This window comes from Semicossyphus pulcher, unplaced genomic scaffold, assembly GCF_022749685.1.
Source record: "Semicossyphus pulcher isolate SPU_LCO1_2020_fin unplaced genomic scaffold, fSemPul1.0.p SCAF_1, whole genome shotgun sequence".
Classification (NCBI taxonomy): domain Eukaryota; kingdom Metazoa; phylum Chordata; class Actinopteri; order Labriformes; family Labridae; genus Semicossyphus; species Semicossyphus pulcher.
In genome coordinates this window covers 4,291,252-4,307,846 of record NW_027211603.1, presented here as the reverse complement: position 1 = coordinate 4,307,846, position 16,595 = coordinate 4,291,252, and the positions used below count along the sequence as shown (strand labels likewise).

Here is a 16,595-nt window from a genome sequence, read left to right as displayed (position 1 = left end):
TTTATCTTTTATCTTAAGAGGTTTACAGTGTTTAAGTTATGGCAACATGCGCCCTTAATGAGCCATGTGATGAACCGCATCATTAAAAGTAAACACACTGTACTCATTGCACCCTTGAGACTGTTCTCTATCACATCACACATCAAAGTCATAATCAGATAACTTCCCAAGCAGTGAACTTAAATGGCTTTTACCCTTTTGAAAATACAACGCTGCTTTCATTCTTCACTTTTTACTGGTTTAATTAAATCAATAAATGTTATATTAAATCATTAGATGTTGTCTTTGTGAAAGAAAATGCTGCAGCTCCTCTTAACAGCACCACTGATCTGTGTGCAAAGACATGTGACCGACTGATAAACTGCTGCTCTAAACTAAACTAAACTAAACTGTTTGTATTACTAACAAAACTCAGCATTTACATAAATATGTGTGTGAGTGTCTATTTGTGTTTTACCTGAACTGTGGGTCTTGAGGCCAACGGAGCCCGTGGAGCCTGTGCTACTGCTGCTTTTAGTCCGGGGGGAAGTCACCCCCACCTGAGTGCTCATTCCTCTCCTCCAGGAGCCCGTGTGGGACACGGAGGGGGTCTTCCTCCCCGAGCCGCCCTTGTCGGACTCGTCTGAGATGTCGGAGGGGTTCCGGCGGCTCCACTTGGAGCCTGGCTCCATCCTGACCCCGCTGTCTGACCCGCCGTCTGGCCTCTTCACCTCGTCTCCTGACCAGGCCTGGTGCACCGCTGTGGAGGCCGAGTGCTTCTCTGCATCCGTCACAGGCTGGGAACACACACACACACACACACACACACACACACACGTTTATTACTGCTGAAGAAAGCGTCTTTTATGAGACGCTGCCAAGTGCCTCTAAAGAGCTCTGCATTTTATGACCGCAGCCAGCATGCTGTGTGATCCTGCCAGCGTCCACACCACAATCACCTGAACAGGCTGTCAGGAAGAAGTTTGACCACATCAGGAAGAGTTCAACTAGTTATTTTAAATGCGGGCTTCTGCTTTGCTTTGCTTGGAGCTCATGTTCTTTGAGAAAGGCCTGGACTTAAAGTGGAGTCTTAAGTCTGTTGGAAAAAGTTCTGAGTGGTGTAACAAGTCATCTTAAGCAACTTTAAGTTCAAGAAGATCTTTTGGGGATTCTAACTGATACATTTGAATATTTCCCCATCAAAGCCGAATATTTAGTGTGTTAGAGGAAGCTAAAAATAGGGCCGCAACTAACTATTATTTTATCTGCTAATCTGAGAAGTATTTTCATGATTACTCTGACTCAGACCAAATCATTTCAAGGGAACAAAGCTGAGCAGCCTGTCTGACGCAGTCTAAATTTTACCCTCAATCTGGGACTTAACCAGGCTTCAAATCTGAGACTTAAACAAGTCTCATTTAAGTTTCCCCTCAAAGCAGAGACGTCCACTTGAGTGCCAAATCCTAAATCAGAGAAACAAGTGTGGAAATACTGATCACTCTGAGCTTTACAAGGATTAAAGTATAACCTAGCAGCTTCACCACAGCCTCTACTTTCCTAACTATAAATTAAAGCAGTTTGAGGCATGATGGTTGCGTTTAAGTTGATTCAGCAGTTGCCAAAGTAACACGACTCAAATGCACCAAGCTTCTCACAGTCCAGCCAATGTGTGTTATCACCAGGGACAGATGATGCAGACTTAATAACCTGCACTTTGTCGGCTGCTGTTCTGAGAGAAAGACCTCTTTGTTTTATCCTCAGCACCTCGACCTATGCACCAATAACGGACACACGTCACATGATGACTGGCTCCACGGTAACCTCAACGCGGTGTGTGCGTGACATACACGTGAGTCAGCTGACAGTATTATCGTCTCAGCGATCGCTCTCCTGAACCGCGGTGGCTCTTAATCAGAGTTTAATGGTCGGAGGCCAGAGTCAACATCAGCTTTAGCTCCGTGAGCTCACAGCTGTGCCCCTCGGACTCGCATTCTTCTCTGCAGGGAGAGGAATGCTGGGACACACAGGGTTTAGGGAAATGAGGCCAAGTGGGAGAAACTTTACCACCTTAAAAACCAAGTTAACTTTTCTCAAACCAGAAACATGAAGTTAAGTATCCAGACTTTATCGTTGCTTTTTTTTGTTTTGGTATACTTTGGCAATATCACGCGAGGGAGTGATGATGCCCTGAGTATCATCACGGCTGTGATTCGGATTGCTTTTATACAACAGTTATACAAGCAGCATTCTGTAGTAAACAGTAACAATCAACTTAACTGAAACTGGACTGCTGTTGCCGAGCAACCCAAACATTCTCCTGCTCTCTGTGCCTATATGCTACCACAGATCAGCTGTTTTTATCATGTACATTTATCTGTTTGTTTTAATGTATCACCAACCAGTGAAATAAGAGTCTGCTGTGTGATTCAGAGTTACCAGCCTGATTAATGAAGACACACACGGTCTGCTGTGATGTTAGTCAACAGTATTCAGAACACCTGGCTGAGGCGGAGTGATACACAGAGTGAAAAGTCCCAGTGATGTTGTTCTCTGTATCAGCACCAATGACTGTATATAGAGAGTCTTTGATCAGCACAAATGGAATGTCTCTTATCCAATCAGATTACTCAGTCGGAGCTAACTGTTGTATAATATAGCCTACTAAAAATATTTGATCAAACTCTACTTGACGCTTTGGCAAAAATGTTCCTGACACTTCTTACGGAATTAAAGACTTTGAAGTGAACAAACAAACAATTGCACTGTTTAAAAAAAATAAATAAAAGTGAAGATGTTTATTTTTCATTTAAATGTGATGGAGGAACCCCTGGGCTTTTAGCATTCAAAAACAACAGAATTATGTATCAAAAAAACGTACAAAAGGCTGCTTTAACTGCGTGATATAAACTAGGCGCTACTTGAAGACACAAAATAAAGTCAGTGATGCTTGAAAGGCAACAGGTCTGAGTGATTATGGACACTTTAAGCTGTTTATGTAGCTGTAGCTGATGTCAGATTGGGACGTAGCGCAGCGCTGATACTGAATATCCAACTCAGCACAATAAATCAACACCATGTATGGCTTCTTCCAAATAAGGACACTGACCCTTAAATCTCTGCCTGTCATGGAGAGCATGGACCACTCGCACAACAACAATCCTTTCTAACCTTTAACTGAATAAATCCAGGCAAAGCTTTCGCCTACTTTCATTAACAGAAGACATTTTAAAGCCAAAGCTCACCTGTGCGTTGAGGCCTTTGCGTTGAGCAGCCGGCGTGTTGGCGTAGGAGGAGATGGAGGAGCTGGTGTTGATGTCATCTGTGTCGATGTTGTCGCTGATGCCACTGCTCACGGAGCTGCTGTCATCCCAGCTGGACACGCACAGAAGAAGACAGAGAGAGAGGGGCTCACTTTAATACTGTTTAAACAATAAATCTTCCAGACTGGAGAGGATGGGGAGGGGGGGGGGATGGACTTTGCTCTGAGACAGCAGCTCTTTGGGAACATGTTTCTTCCCTACGAACAAAGGCTCGTCGGAGGGGTGACATCATGATGTGCTTGTGTGTCTGTGTGTGAGTTGTTCAAACAGACCCGTCTGAACAGAGCACGGGGAGTTAATGCTGGATATTTGTAAATATGCGTGTGTGTCTGTGTGTGTTTGCGTCTGTGTGTTTGCGAGTGCATCCGCTGGGAGTCTGAGGGGGACAGGAAGCTCGGCCAGTTGGCAAACATCGCTCTGAAAGAGGACCAGAGGGTGGCTGATGGTGATGGCCAGGGTTGGCTGCACCACTGAGCTAGTCAAACACACACACAGACACACATGAAGGGAGCTGGTGTCAAACTAAAACCTCCCGAGAAAGTCTTTCATCGTGATTGGACTTCCTTTTACGATCACACAAACAGGCTGCAGGTAAAGATTACATTCTTATTGTGTGCCAATAAACTGATTAACCCTTAAAGTCAAGATTTCTCAAGATGACGTCTCCTCACTGTTCAAGATGTACAAACAGAAAGGAACGAATGGTCACATTTAAGTTGCTGCAACCGAAGAATATTGGACTTTGTTTCTTTATTAATGTTATGTTTGTAGCTGATTCTGTTTTCTTTCTTTGAGGCATCTTCTGACTTCCTCAACTGCTGATCACTGGCACCTGTGGGCCGGCTTATAAGGGACTTTGGCTCTCCCTCGCAGACTGCAAGCCAAGATCAGCCGCACGGCATCAGCCACCACTTTCTTTGTCTTTGTCTATTTGTTTCTTTATGTTAGTTTAAATAAACTATGTTTTGCTGATTTATGGTCTTTGACTCGTCTATGTTGCTTCCCCTGAGCGAGGGTCGTCACATATCAGGGGCTCGTCTGGGATAAATCAGATCCGGAGGAGTTTCCATGTATTTTCCCTTTGGTTGTACAGGTGGTAATCCTTTGTTATACCCCATTCGGGCCAAAATTAGCACGTTGACGCAGATTTTTCAGACACGGGAAGACCTACTAATAAATGCTGATTGTCTCCTTTTAGTCTCTTTTCTGCTGCGTCATCTGACCCTTTCCCACTAAACAAAAAAGCCGGCTGTTAGCGGGTTTTTTGACCAATGGGAAAGCGGCTTTAGTTTCAGTGGTGACAACAAATGTGGAGGACAAATTGCTACAGCCACCTTATTGCCATTGCCACATTTAGCGTTACTAGAGCCGGTACAATGCTTGGTTTATTTGACACTCTGATCTGTGTTGAACATTGTGGTAACATAAGCACACAAACAAGAACTTAGCCGATAAAAAACAGTCGAAAACTGGCAACATTTTCAAAAAGAAAAAGAGGAAATATCTCAGTTTTCAACCAAGCATTCGATCGTATCTTTCGATACTTGGCATTTGTTGATACCGGATAATACACGATCATTTCACTCTGCAAAAAAGCACTAAAGTTGGATACCTCATGCTGCATTTAAGCTCCATTTATCATTCATCTGTCAAGTTAGATCTTCAGATGAGCAAATAAAGCAAGTTTATGAAGTACAGTTCAACTACAAACTCCTAAAGTTTCCCCCAGCACTTGAACACAGCGTCACATCTACAGCTCTGTATGATTGCTTGCTCACTGGCTGGAACTTAAGATTTAGACTACCACCAGAAAGTAATCAGCTGGTTCTTGACAGGTTTAAGGCATTTAAAGTAATCCTGTTAACAGCCTGACACACACACAGACACACAGAGGGACAACTTCACTTCCTGTTAGATTCACCGGCAGAATAAATCAAACGGCAGCCGAGCACAGTTGAAAGCATCCGTGGAGGAGACGAGCGGAGAGGTGCTGAGAGATTTAAGAGTGACCACAACCGTCTCAGCTCGTCCGTACAGCCACAGGGGAAAGTCCCAGACACACACATACATACACACACACACACACACACACACACACACACACACACACACGCACAGAAGCACAGTAAGACGTAAAAATAATGTGCAGCCATAAAGAAACAGACATTTACAAACCTTACGATCTAAACGCCTGAACATGGACTGAACCGAAGTTTCACTGACACACTTGTGCGCACACGCATTTACACACACACACACACTCACACACACGCATCTACCTGGTCAGAGTGCCTGGGTTGCTGTGGGAACCAGAGCGCTGCGGGAAAATGCCAAGCTGGACAGAGAGCTTCATGACTTCATGCCGCTGAGAGAGTTCACACAGAGCCAGAAATCTCTCCCTCTCTGTCTGCCTCTTTCTCTCTCTCTCCCTCTGAGCTTACTCAATGTCTCTTGCCCCCCTCTCTCTCTCTGTCTCTCGCTCGCTCGCTCGTCCTGGCAGTGTTCCTAGACGGAGCTCCTTTGTCACCCGCTGCACTGATGCTTCATCCCTCGGGCACTGTTAGTCTCTCTCTGGACTCACTGAGAGAGAAACTCTGGGGGGGTGGAAGAGGGAAGGACCTGCCCTGCTGCTGGTAACATGAGCCTCCCCCGGGGACAGTTAACCACTTCAGTGCTGCAGCCGAGCCACTAATAGAGCTCACTGAGACACACAGAAACACACCCCGAGCTCTAAATAAGCCACTTCAGCCTAACAAGAATCAAACAGCAACACAAGTCAAAGCCACATGATCACAGACAGAAAAGGACCATCCTCGCCCCACTGTTGCTTTTTCCTCTGTGTGTTTCCCAGCTCTGGTTTGTGTGTGTGTGTGTCTGTGTGTACAAGACTGCAATTTCCCAGACAGATCCACCCTGACTAGCTGACAAGCCAGTGCTAATTAGAGATCAGGCCAAGCGGCGTGGCCCAGCCCACAGCCTCCTGCTGGCAAAGCAACCCGCCAGTTAACAACCGCCGAGCCCTTTACGGCCAATCACGGGAGACGAGACCTGAGCTGTGTGGGCTGCACCCGGGAGGAAGTGGTGCCAAACTCTCGCCGACATCTAATGGATGATTTCACTGAAGGGAAACGTACTCTTCCTTTTAAAGGTTGAGTTCACCTTTAAGGACAGGCTCAAAATAAACATGTCTTTAGGTTGTTTCATACTCGATTCGTCCCTTCAGGGGAGGAACCTGGTTTGACTCTTTGTTGGTCCTGATGCTCGGCTCAGATTTTCTGGTCAAGTGAGTGCTTCAAGGTCCGGTCTTAAACCTCTAATAAAGGCTTGCAAACATATCAAACATGCTTCATATTTAGATTTTAAACACTGCATGATTACGTCAGAACTTTCCGAGCAGGACCAGGAGAGTCAATGACAGGAGAGAAGAAGGAGCCAATGACGGTGTTTCCACACAACATGAAACATCAAAGCCCTGAGGCTCATGTAAGCCAGCATGAAACTGTTGACAGAAAACAAACAAGTACTCAATGCTTCCTGAATCTCAATGCTTGCTCTTGTTGAAGAATAGACAGACTGGATCAGCATTTGGCTTTTTTTCACTGCCAAGCATCACAACAGCAGGTTGCAGTGAGTCTCTTGTTTTGTTTACATCTACTTCCCCATGAAAACATGCACGCTCATTGGAGATCATGTGAGACCCGGTCAGGAGGTATGTTTTCCCCTCTGGCACACACAATAATCTCAAATATATCTTCGTCTTTCTACAGCGTCTAGACCAATGACTGTATACAAAGATGGACGACGTGTCTCCATCTACTCTCACTGTACAAAATTGAAGCCAAAATACCCGCTGTGACGGGTGCTGCCATCTTGCGCTGGTGACCTCATTTGGAGCCAGAGCTGCGCAGTAGAGATCGGCGGGTGGCGACACCGTAGCCACTTCCGCTAACCAAAACACACACTAGACTTACTGAAAAAAATAAGTTTCTTGTGTTGGTCTGAAGCAGACGTTCACAGACATGGAAAGTTCAATGACTGTATTGATTGTTTTCGTGACGTCTCCTCTCGCCGATCCTCCTCTACTAATAGGCTGTAGGAGCCGTATTTGTCAAGAGAGCTGTCAATCATCATTTTCATAGTATCAAGTAACTAATTAAAACTAAACAAGTCAGAAAAATGAACAATTGGACATAAATCAGCATGATAACAACTAACTATAATGACAGAAACCATGTTTGAGAAAAATGTATTTTACATGTATTTTGATTTTATAGTTTGACTCATGTCCCATCTGTTAACATGGAGGAGGCGGGCTTTATGAACTGTACTGCAGCCAGTGAGCAGGGGGCACTTAAAATGTTTGGATTTTGGGTGAACTGACGCTTTAAATCAGCTGGAGTGTGCAGCTAACACTCGTCTCTACACAGGATGACATGAAGACTTCACTCTCTGACCTGCTAACGAGGCTAACAGGCCAATAAAGCAGTCAGAGAGGACAGTAATGAAAAGAGAAAAGTGACCCAAATCAAGACATTCCACAGTGGACCCTCGTCTCTCGCCGGGTTCCTTAAAAAGCTTTCTGCTTTCCCAAAGGGGTCAAAGTTCAGAGGCCAAACCTCCAAATCATCCCTAAAGAGAGGAGCAGAGTGGGGGAGGACGGGGGAGCGCTGAAAAAGAAAAAAGCCGCCTTGTGGGTCAGCCAATAGGAGTGTCTGTTTGCGTCCTGAGAAAAAGGCCGTGTTATGTTTGTTTAACTTTTCTTTGGTGCGTCCCTCAGGACTGCGGTCGCTCCATGGCCCGGTTAGCCCCGCAGTACTGTAACCCCCTCTGCTGAATAAACCCCGTCTAACTCTGGCACATGCACACAGGATCTGTGCCGCAGAAATATACACACAGACGTGCAGCCACAACAGAGCTGTGAAGCAGAAGTAAGGGGATTTCCTGTGTGTGAGGGGCGACTACTGCTCCCCACTGCAGCTGGATCATATAACCCCAAATGTCTGTCTCCATCCACACAGACAGACAGGAAGACAGACGGGGAGCATTTGGGTTGGGGGGGACTCAAGTTGACAGTTGAGGTCTGTGCATGTTGAACACATGCAACGTCAGGAAAGAGAAGCATCATGCAAAACACTTGATTCCTATCAGGAGAGATGCTTTGCATAAAGGCACAACATGGAAATACGGCTGAGATCAAATAAAACATGTTCATCAGATTTCTGTGGAATTAGATCTTGATGATAAAGGCTTGATCCAAGTGATAACAAGCTCATATTGTGTTTCACGTGTGTTGTCATTGGAAGCGACTTCTCTAAAAGGAAGAAAACCACTGTTGGATTGCACGTTCATATTGTCACATTCGTACTCTCTCTTGAGGAAAACAAAGGCCATAACATGTCTGTTTTTATGATGGTTTACGTTCAAATGCAATGCATCCTCATGCAACTGTTTCTTATGGAAACTGATGCCCAACTTTTTATGCTTGATCCTTGGATGCCAAACACGTTCCCAGATCATCGAATGCCTACACTTTGTGTCAGCCCCCCTTTTGCACGTTAGGTACTCTTTAGCATCTGTTTTCTTCCTTTTAAAGCACACGGAAAAAATGTCTGTTTCAGAACCAAAAACATGGAGAGGGTAAAAATAGTAACTTAAAGTTGTTTTTTTCACACAGGACTTGAATACGGTGGCCGCAAAGTGCTAGTTTGAGGAGTGAACACTAACACACCTCTGTGCTCAGAGCTCGACGCCGGGCAGTGTCCTCTGAAAGTAGCGCTAGCTGCACGGCTAACTTCGATCCGGAGTTAAAGAAAGTGACACTTTGTTCTTGCTCGTAGCTGTTACACTGAGCGCCCCCTACAGACGTGGAGCACTTCCGTTGTGATGACAGCGTTTGCAGCTGTCATCACAGTCTCAGTTTTCTGAGTTTGTGTGTTTTTGACTTTGCATCGTTTCTGTATTTGCAGGAGATTTGATCTTTGAAATTTGCAGCACGTTCGGTTGTTGCATTTGATTGTTTTAGACTTATGCACGTGTTTTTAAATTTGCAGCCTTCCCTGCAATGGAAACCATTTGGGCTGCTGCAGAGCAATTGCCCATGTTGGCTACCGTACTTAAACATCGGTCTCCTTTGGATAGTTTTTTGACCCAATCATCGTGCCTGACTGCCACCTGAAGTGCACAACATCAGTCGTTCTACTACTATCACCCCTCTCCATTTCAGGTACGATCTTCATGTCTCATGAGGGTCATATACAAATTACATTTCTTTTCCTTTCTTACAACAGCATTACCTTGACATGCAAATAACAGATGGAGACGTAAATAACAACAGAAGGATACAAGTTCAGACAGTCAAACACGCATGCAAATAAGGCTACATGTAGAAACAACAATAATATACAACTGCAGATGTTTCTCCAGGTACCTGAACGTTGTTTAGCCAGTTTTATGTATCACTGAGAAAGATTTATCACATCAGTATCTGTACCTGCAGCTGCTCTTTGCCGGAGGGTTCAGAAAATGTATGTCAGTTTGAAGGCTTATTAATAAAAGAAAGCTGCCGGCTATTAACATGCTGAATATCACAGCATGTAATGTTTAAGATATGATACTCTTAAAGTTTGTATTTTCCACAACAGAAAACACATGAAACCGTAGCTCTGTTATTCCTCTAACTGACTGCATTCAAAAACACCCAAACGTTTAGTGAAAAGCAACTATTGTCAGGACTGAATGGAGACTGTTTCAGGGTGAAGGAAGCAGCACAGGGGCCGATGTGATGGGACCCGGCACATTCCAGGCCGGAGCCCAGGAGCCGTGTGGTACGAAAATGACACAGCTGTCCCTGCACTGACGAGAAATGACAGGACTCACACTGAGGAATGTCTCTCTCTCTCTCGGTCCCTCTCGCTCTCCCGTGTCTGCTCCCATTGTCTCCTGCCTTGGGAAAACATTTGCTATCTACACTCGCAGCATTTCTCAAAGCATTTGGATCCCTCTGGCCGCCTCTCTCTCACACACACACTTCCTTTGACTCGTCTCTTTCTCTCTCTCGCTCTCTGTTTGATGTGTAAACACACACTCCTTTATATCTGACCAACTGACCCGGATCCACCGTATAAAAACACACCAAACTCCTCGCACATGTGACACGCATCGCTGCACGGCACGCAGGCACGCGACTCTGCAGCGCTGCATCCGCTCATGCAAAGAAAAAAAAGACTAACATGAGGAATTTCTCACATGCGTGCAGATAAACTTCCTAAACACACACCGCATACAAACAAAGCTATTGTCACCTCTTTGCCAGAATGAAACGCAAAGCTGCGCCTCCTGCCTCTGCACCTGTGGTCTGCAAAACAGGTTCACGGGATCCCTGCAGCTACAACATGAAGGCAATCTTTGCCCAGAATCTGCACTCTTTATGCTGTGCTTTGAAAACTCATTGAAAAGGTCTCCAGATGACAGATAATCCACTTTAAGGAAATCAAACATTTTCAGCAGTTTCCTCTCTAAAATTGAGCCACCTGTTTTTGTCCATCTGAAGTTAACTTTTAGGCTCACAGGGGAAAATTTGCATTTAATAAGAGATAAAGGTCAAAGATCAAGTGTTTAAGAAATGTTAAAAACTTTCATTATCATTAAACTGCACAGTTGGAAACAAAACACACAGATTGCAGATTAATTATAACAAAAATGGGATTGGTAACTGATAGTGTGGACAGTTTCTAAGCTTATAATAAACCTTGTCCACCCTAAATGTAGTTAAAACTCAGAGAAAATCTGTAGAAACTCTTGTAGTGAACTCAAAGTTACAAAAAAACTTTAAATAAATTGCCTGAACTATGTGGAAAATATGAAAAAGTTGATTCCAATCTTCAATAACGTCAAAAAAAATTGTTTTTTTCAACATAAAAGCACGTCTAAAGAAAATTAATCAGGAAAATTCGATATTAAACAGCAATTTACCAGCGACAGAGGCACCATTCAGGACTTCTTTCCAGTATTATATTCTGCAGCCTGTTCTAGTTCAAGCCTCCCTGACATGAAGCGTCTTGCATGCAGACGTCTGTCCCCGAGCTCTTCCTGCAGCTCACATAGTAAAATGCGGATACTCGACTTTATCCAGTTACTTTATAGCTGCAACCTGCACGGACCTGCTGACTCCTGGACTTCCCACCCGCACGGAAAATATCAGTCAGGGAGGATTAAAACTCACCCGGCGCTGAGAGCTCCACAAACCGCTCACTGTGGATGAAATAAAGTCCAACATGCTCTGACTCTTTGGCTTACTCTCTCCATCTACTGTGTCCTCCTGTGGGTCCTGGGTCTGATTCCAGAGTGGACCAGAAACGTGGGACTGAGCATGTGACCTCGGTGCAGCTGGCTCTGCGGCTGGATCAGCTGGCTGAGGCTCATATACTTTTGCAATCAAGACGTCCTGGTTTTTAGTCCAACCTCTGTCAGATAGGATCTCTAACTACATCATACCGCTTTCAGCTGAGCAATACAGCAAATAAACCGGACAAAAACAGGAAAACGCAAACAGGCCTAAACAAATAGTACGACTGAGAGTGAGTACAAAGATCAGCAGAGAGCTCTGGATGTGGGAGCTGCAATGTTTGTTAGAAAAAGGAGACTGTGTGGGAGCTAAACCCCTCAGCTACCTGACTGAGAGCCCCACCCTCTTTGGTGTGTGTGTGTGTGCATGTGTTTCCTAAGGGGAGGCAGGTGTGCTTGTTAAAACACCACAGGGGGTAAGATGGTCTGCTGATACAGGATCCATGGCAACTGAAACATAAATTCTCTCAAGATTTTATCTCCCTTTTTCCTCTCTGAAAACACATCTTTAATTTTCCGCTATCGATTCTTTCTCCCTCATTACTCCGTTCATTAATTCAGCCTCCTCCCACGTGCACGTCTTCTGTAAGTGGTTGCACTAGAAAAAAACAAATCTTACCAAGTACATTTTGGCTGTTAAAAGTGTCTTATTCCTGCAAATCTAAAGTTCATCAGGATCTTTGCAAATTGTGTGATGCTAGAAGCATAGCTGAAGAGCTAACTGCTAACATGCTAATCAGCCGGAAACATGCTAACGACAGTGAGTCACACTCTTGGATGTATAAGAAGAGCTGCATGCTGTGCCAGTCGTGGGGTCTGCTTCATTAACTATGAAAGATACTCCAAAAATGTATGATTAAACCAGCTGCAAAGTAGCCATTGCATCGAGAAACCCCTCTAAAGCGCCTTTCACACATGCACTGCACTCAAATTTCCCAACATTGTCCGTGTGGGCTGCATGTGTGAATGCAAATGGAAATTTCTTTTTACCGACTTTATGCAGACTTTTTCCCGCAAGCCTCCGAGTAAAATGTCCGCAAGCAATTGGACTGAGTTGATGTGTTAACGCGGCAGGTAATAGTCAGGACACGGCAAGCGAGTGGGCGGGGTGATGATGTTTGTATCATGCAACTGGTGGATGAAGGATAAATGCAAACATCTGAGGCTGAAGAAGAAGGATCATTCACAAGACGACAGCAAAGATGTCTGCAAATCAGAGAGATGAGGTTCAGGAGCTCCTGGATGTGAGCGCCGATGCCGAAATGGTTCGACTGTTGCGAGGACTTTGGCAGCGCACTTTTTACGTCACGTCCAGCCTCATTTTTTACCACTGACTCCTGTCTGCAAACTACAGTGCATGCTAAGATAACTTTCCTCCATTTTCGACTATTTGCTCAGAGAAAATTTTTGTTGCAATTTATATTCATTCCTTTTATTTCCTTTTTTAAAGAAGAATTTGTCCTAAAATGAGTAAGACGGAAGTTTTTGCAGTGTAGGTGGAGGAGCTTTGTGCAGCAGCTGGGCCGTGTGGGCGTGTGTAGGAGCATCATTAACTCTGGAACAGATTTGACCTTACATCTTGAATCAAGCAGCCACAGATTGTGGGTCAGACTGCCACAGACTGCTGCAGCCTGCCCCAGAACGCCTCCCTGGACTGGCTTCATTATACACACACACTGATGCACACAAACACACTCACCACTGGGACACAGCAGGAACGCTGCTTTCAGCATGAACAAAGCTGGGAGGCATTTAGAGTATTTAGTATTCTAGGAGAGTCAAAGGCTAACTGAGAGTCTGGATATCTGAGGAACAGTGTTCGGTTGCATCAATGGTTTTGTGAGTTAATGTGTGAGAGCAGGAAATAAGAGGAAGGTAGACAAAGGAAAGGTGTGACTGTGGAATATCGCAGACATACATTTGTGATTTAAATCCCACATTCCCTAAGAGGAGATGAAAACCTTCCTTCTTACCTTTCTTGACAGGAGCAAATATAAAGGTTTGTTTAGTTTGAATGATTTGAAGACCCTGTTGCTCTTTTTAAATTACCGGCAGCAGTAAAACTGGAGCTTAGTTTAAGTTTCTTAAGCTCCTTACTTTCCTCATTGACCTTTGAAGGCCCATGACTTCCTGACGATACAACACAAAAGGCGCTGATTGCCAGCACGCAGGAAGCTCTCAGTTTAACGACGTGTTTTATCAACATGGCAGCTAAGACAAGTTCAACCAAGCCAGCCTGCAAAGATCTCCTGGTCCTTTGACCCAAAAGTAGAACATTAGGACAACAGTCACATCCCAGTCACACAGCATGCAAGCCGATTACAGAGCTGCCATGCTCTCTGAGGACAAGTACAGACACTTCAAAGATCCTAATCACCAGAAAACTTTATTGAAAGGTGCATTGGATCAAAGATAGATTCACTCAGCTGAAGAGACCGTGTGAAGGATGTAATGTAATGTAGTTTTATTCTGTTTGTAGTCTGCTGTCCTGAGCAAGCGATTGATTTCTGTTAACAAATTTGCTGGCATGACGTTAAATGTTTGTGGGATGTAAAAAGCAAAACAAAACTCTGGGAACGACTTGTTTATTGTTTTGCCCACAATGAATAAGAGGACTGTATTTGTGAGTCTTGTTTTGCTGTGAATGCATACTTTCTTAACAGTAGCATTATTCCAATATAATGTTTCTTAAATGAAAAATCATGTAAACCAACCACACATGGTTTAGGCGTGTTCAGGCTTTGCCCTGGTGCCACTGATCCTAGTAACCCAACACTGGCTCCTCTTTGCCGTCATTAACCAAAGACTCCTGGTGACCATAACAGGAGCAGAGACCCAACACCACACAGACCCCTGTTCGACCGAGGCAGTTTCAGGGCCGGTTTGGAGCTCAAGTTTGTTTGTGTCTCGACAGCGAAAGAACCGGATCTCGGGCCAGGAAAACTGGTTCCGGAGCGTCACCAACTCTTTGCTGGACTGGAACCACGAACTGCTAACAGCAGGGATGAGGGGCGGGGTTGCTGTGACCAAAAAGACAAACCAAACGAGAATGTCCGCCACAAGACATGGAAGGTAATGGTCCTCACAAGAGATCCAGAGCAAGCTGGAGGGATCCACGAAGACCAAAACAATTTTGGAGGAGATCAGGTGAGAGATGAGAGAGATCAGCTGGAACAACAGGAGCAGAGTGAGGGGAGTGAGACCCATCCACTGATTATTATTACAGCGAGAGCCTGGAGGCAAACCACAACATTCAGTCTGCTGAACCAGGGGAGCAGGTGGAGTTACAGACAGACAGACAGACAGACAGACAGACAGACAGGTAGACAGGTAGAGTGCCAGGTGTTGTTGTAGCTCAGGAGAGAAGTTGTTTAAGGAGGGGGGAACCTCTCTCTTCCTCTACCTGAGGCCAACAGGGAACCTGCTCAAGTCCAGACAGGAGAGACAACATACTGACGCTCGGGGCTAGTGTGTGTTAAAATAAGTGTGCCTGTAACACGTGTGTATGTGTGTGTGTGAGTGCGTGAGTGTGGTGTAATACAAATTCTCTGAACAAGCTGAAGTTGTGTTGCAGGTGGGATTAAAACTCCTGAGAGAAGCTGGACATCAACAGAGATGCTTCCAAACCCTCGTTCTGTTCTGCAGACAAAGAACCATCCATTATCAACATCCTTCATACTTTAGTTATATACATCTGACATTATGGGGGCAGACAAAATAATCGATACATGTATTATAAAATTATAAGCTTTGAAGTCACTAACATGGGTCATCTTTGTTTAGCCTTACAATAATAACTGTTGGAAATGAAGTTATTTGAATAAAATGTAAATAATCATCTGAAAATGTTGCTATATTATGGGACCAAGACAAACACTGTCGCCTCACAGCTAGAAGGTTCCTAGTTCAAACCCCGGTCTGGACGTAGTGGGCCTTTCTGTGTGGAGTTTTCACGTTCTCCCCGTGCATGTGTGGGTTCCCTCCGGGTTCCTCCCACAGTCCAAAGACATGCTCGGTGACTCTAAAATTGCCCGTAGGTGTGAGCGTGAAATGTTGTCTGTCTCTGGGTGTCAGCCCTGTGATTGACTGGCGATCAGTCCAGGGTGAAACCCCGCCTCTCGCCAAATGACAGCTGGGATAGGCTCCAGCCCCCCACAACCCTGAACAGGATAAGTGCTATATATAATAGATGGATGGATGGGACTAATACACATAAGACGTGTGTACAAACAAACCAAGATGCACAAAGGAAACTAACAAAGCATTCAGAGCCTTTAAGTCAACAACACTTCATTCTCAATGTCCAGGAGCTGCGTTCACTTTGTTTAAGGCACCAGTATGAAGATAAAATCCAATCCAGCGAGGAGTGCACAGTTTGAGTTGCACACGTGCAAAAAGACTGCCAAAGGGTTGATAACTAGAAGAGGAATTTTACAACTCTTCTCCTCGTAGAATTACGCAATTCACTCAACAAAGTAATGAACCAGGAATGTGGACGTGTTATATTTGATTGGCTAAAGCTCGACAAATGACGTTGTGTTGTGTTAAAGCTGAACCAGGTTAACCCTGCGTGTTTTGCAGGCGGCTGGTTTTTATGTGCAGAGTTAACAGGGGTCTAAACTCCATCTAAAGACTGTTTACAGGCTTAGCACCACGAAGACGAGGCATGGCATGTGTATTTAAGTTTATTGGCAGAGCAGCTTTTTTAAAGTGCTTTACAAAAGGCATTAAAGGACACTTAGAGGATCAATTAGAAACACAATGATGGGATTAGAGTGAATGATAAGTGTTTGTTCAGGCAGCTGCTTATGGGAGGTGTTTCTGTTAGTGGAACAACAGGCTGTTTATCCTGTGAGAAACATCACATGATTCACAGTTCGACAATAAACACAGTTTCGTATCTCTGTCACAATGTCCAGCTTTGTAAATCTAAATGTTCTGATTGGTTGCTTC

At 44.6% G+C, this 16,595-nt stretch overlaps 1 protein-coding gene across 4 annotated transcripts in view; it reads right to left on the bottom strand.

Annotated features, from left to right (window-relative positions):
• Positions 1 to 16,595, bottom strand: part of nav2a (neuron navigator 2a) — a 128,173-nt gene that overhangs the window by 33,108 nt on the left and 78,470 nt on the right. For all 4 annotated transcript variants that reach the window (XM_069667862.1, XM_069667934.1, XM_069667953.1 and 1 more), the window contains 2 exons: positions 3,222 to 3,351; positions 458 to 776 (listed from right to left, as the gene is read on the bottom strand). In XM_069667862.1, coding sequence (XP_069523963.1) covers positions 458 to 776; positions 3,222 to 3,351 — 449 coding nt within the window. The remainder of the gene's footprint in view (positions 1 to 457; positions 777 to 3,221; positions 3,352 to 16,595) is intronic.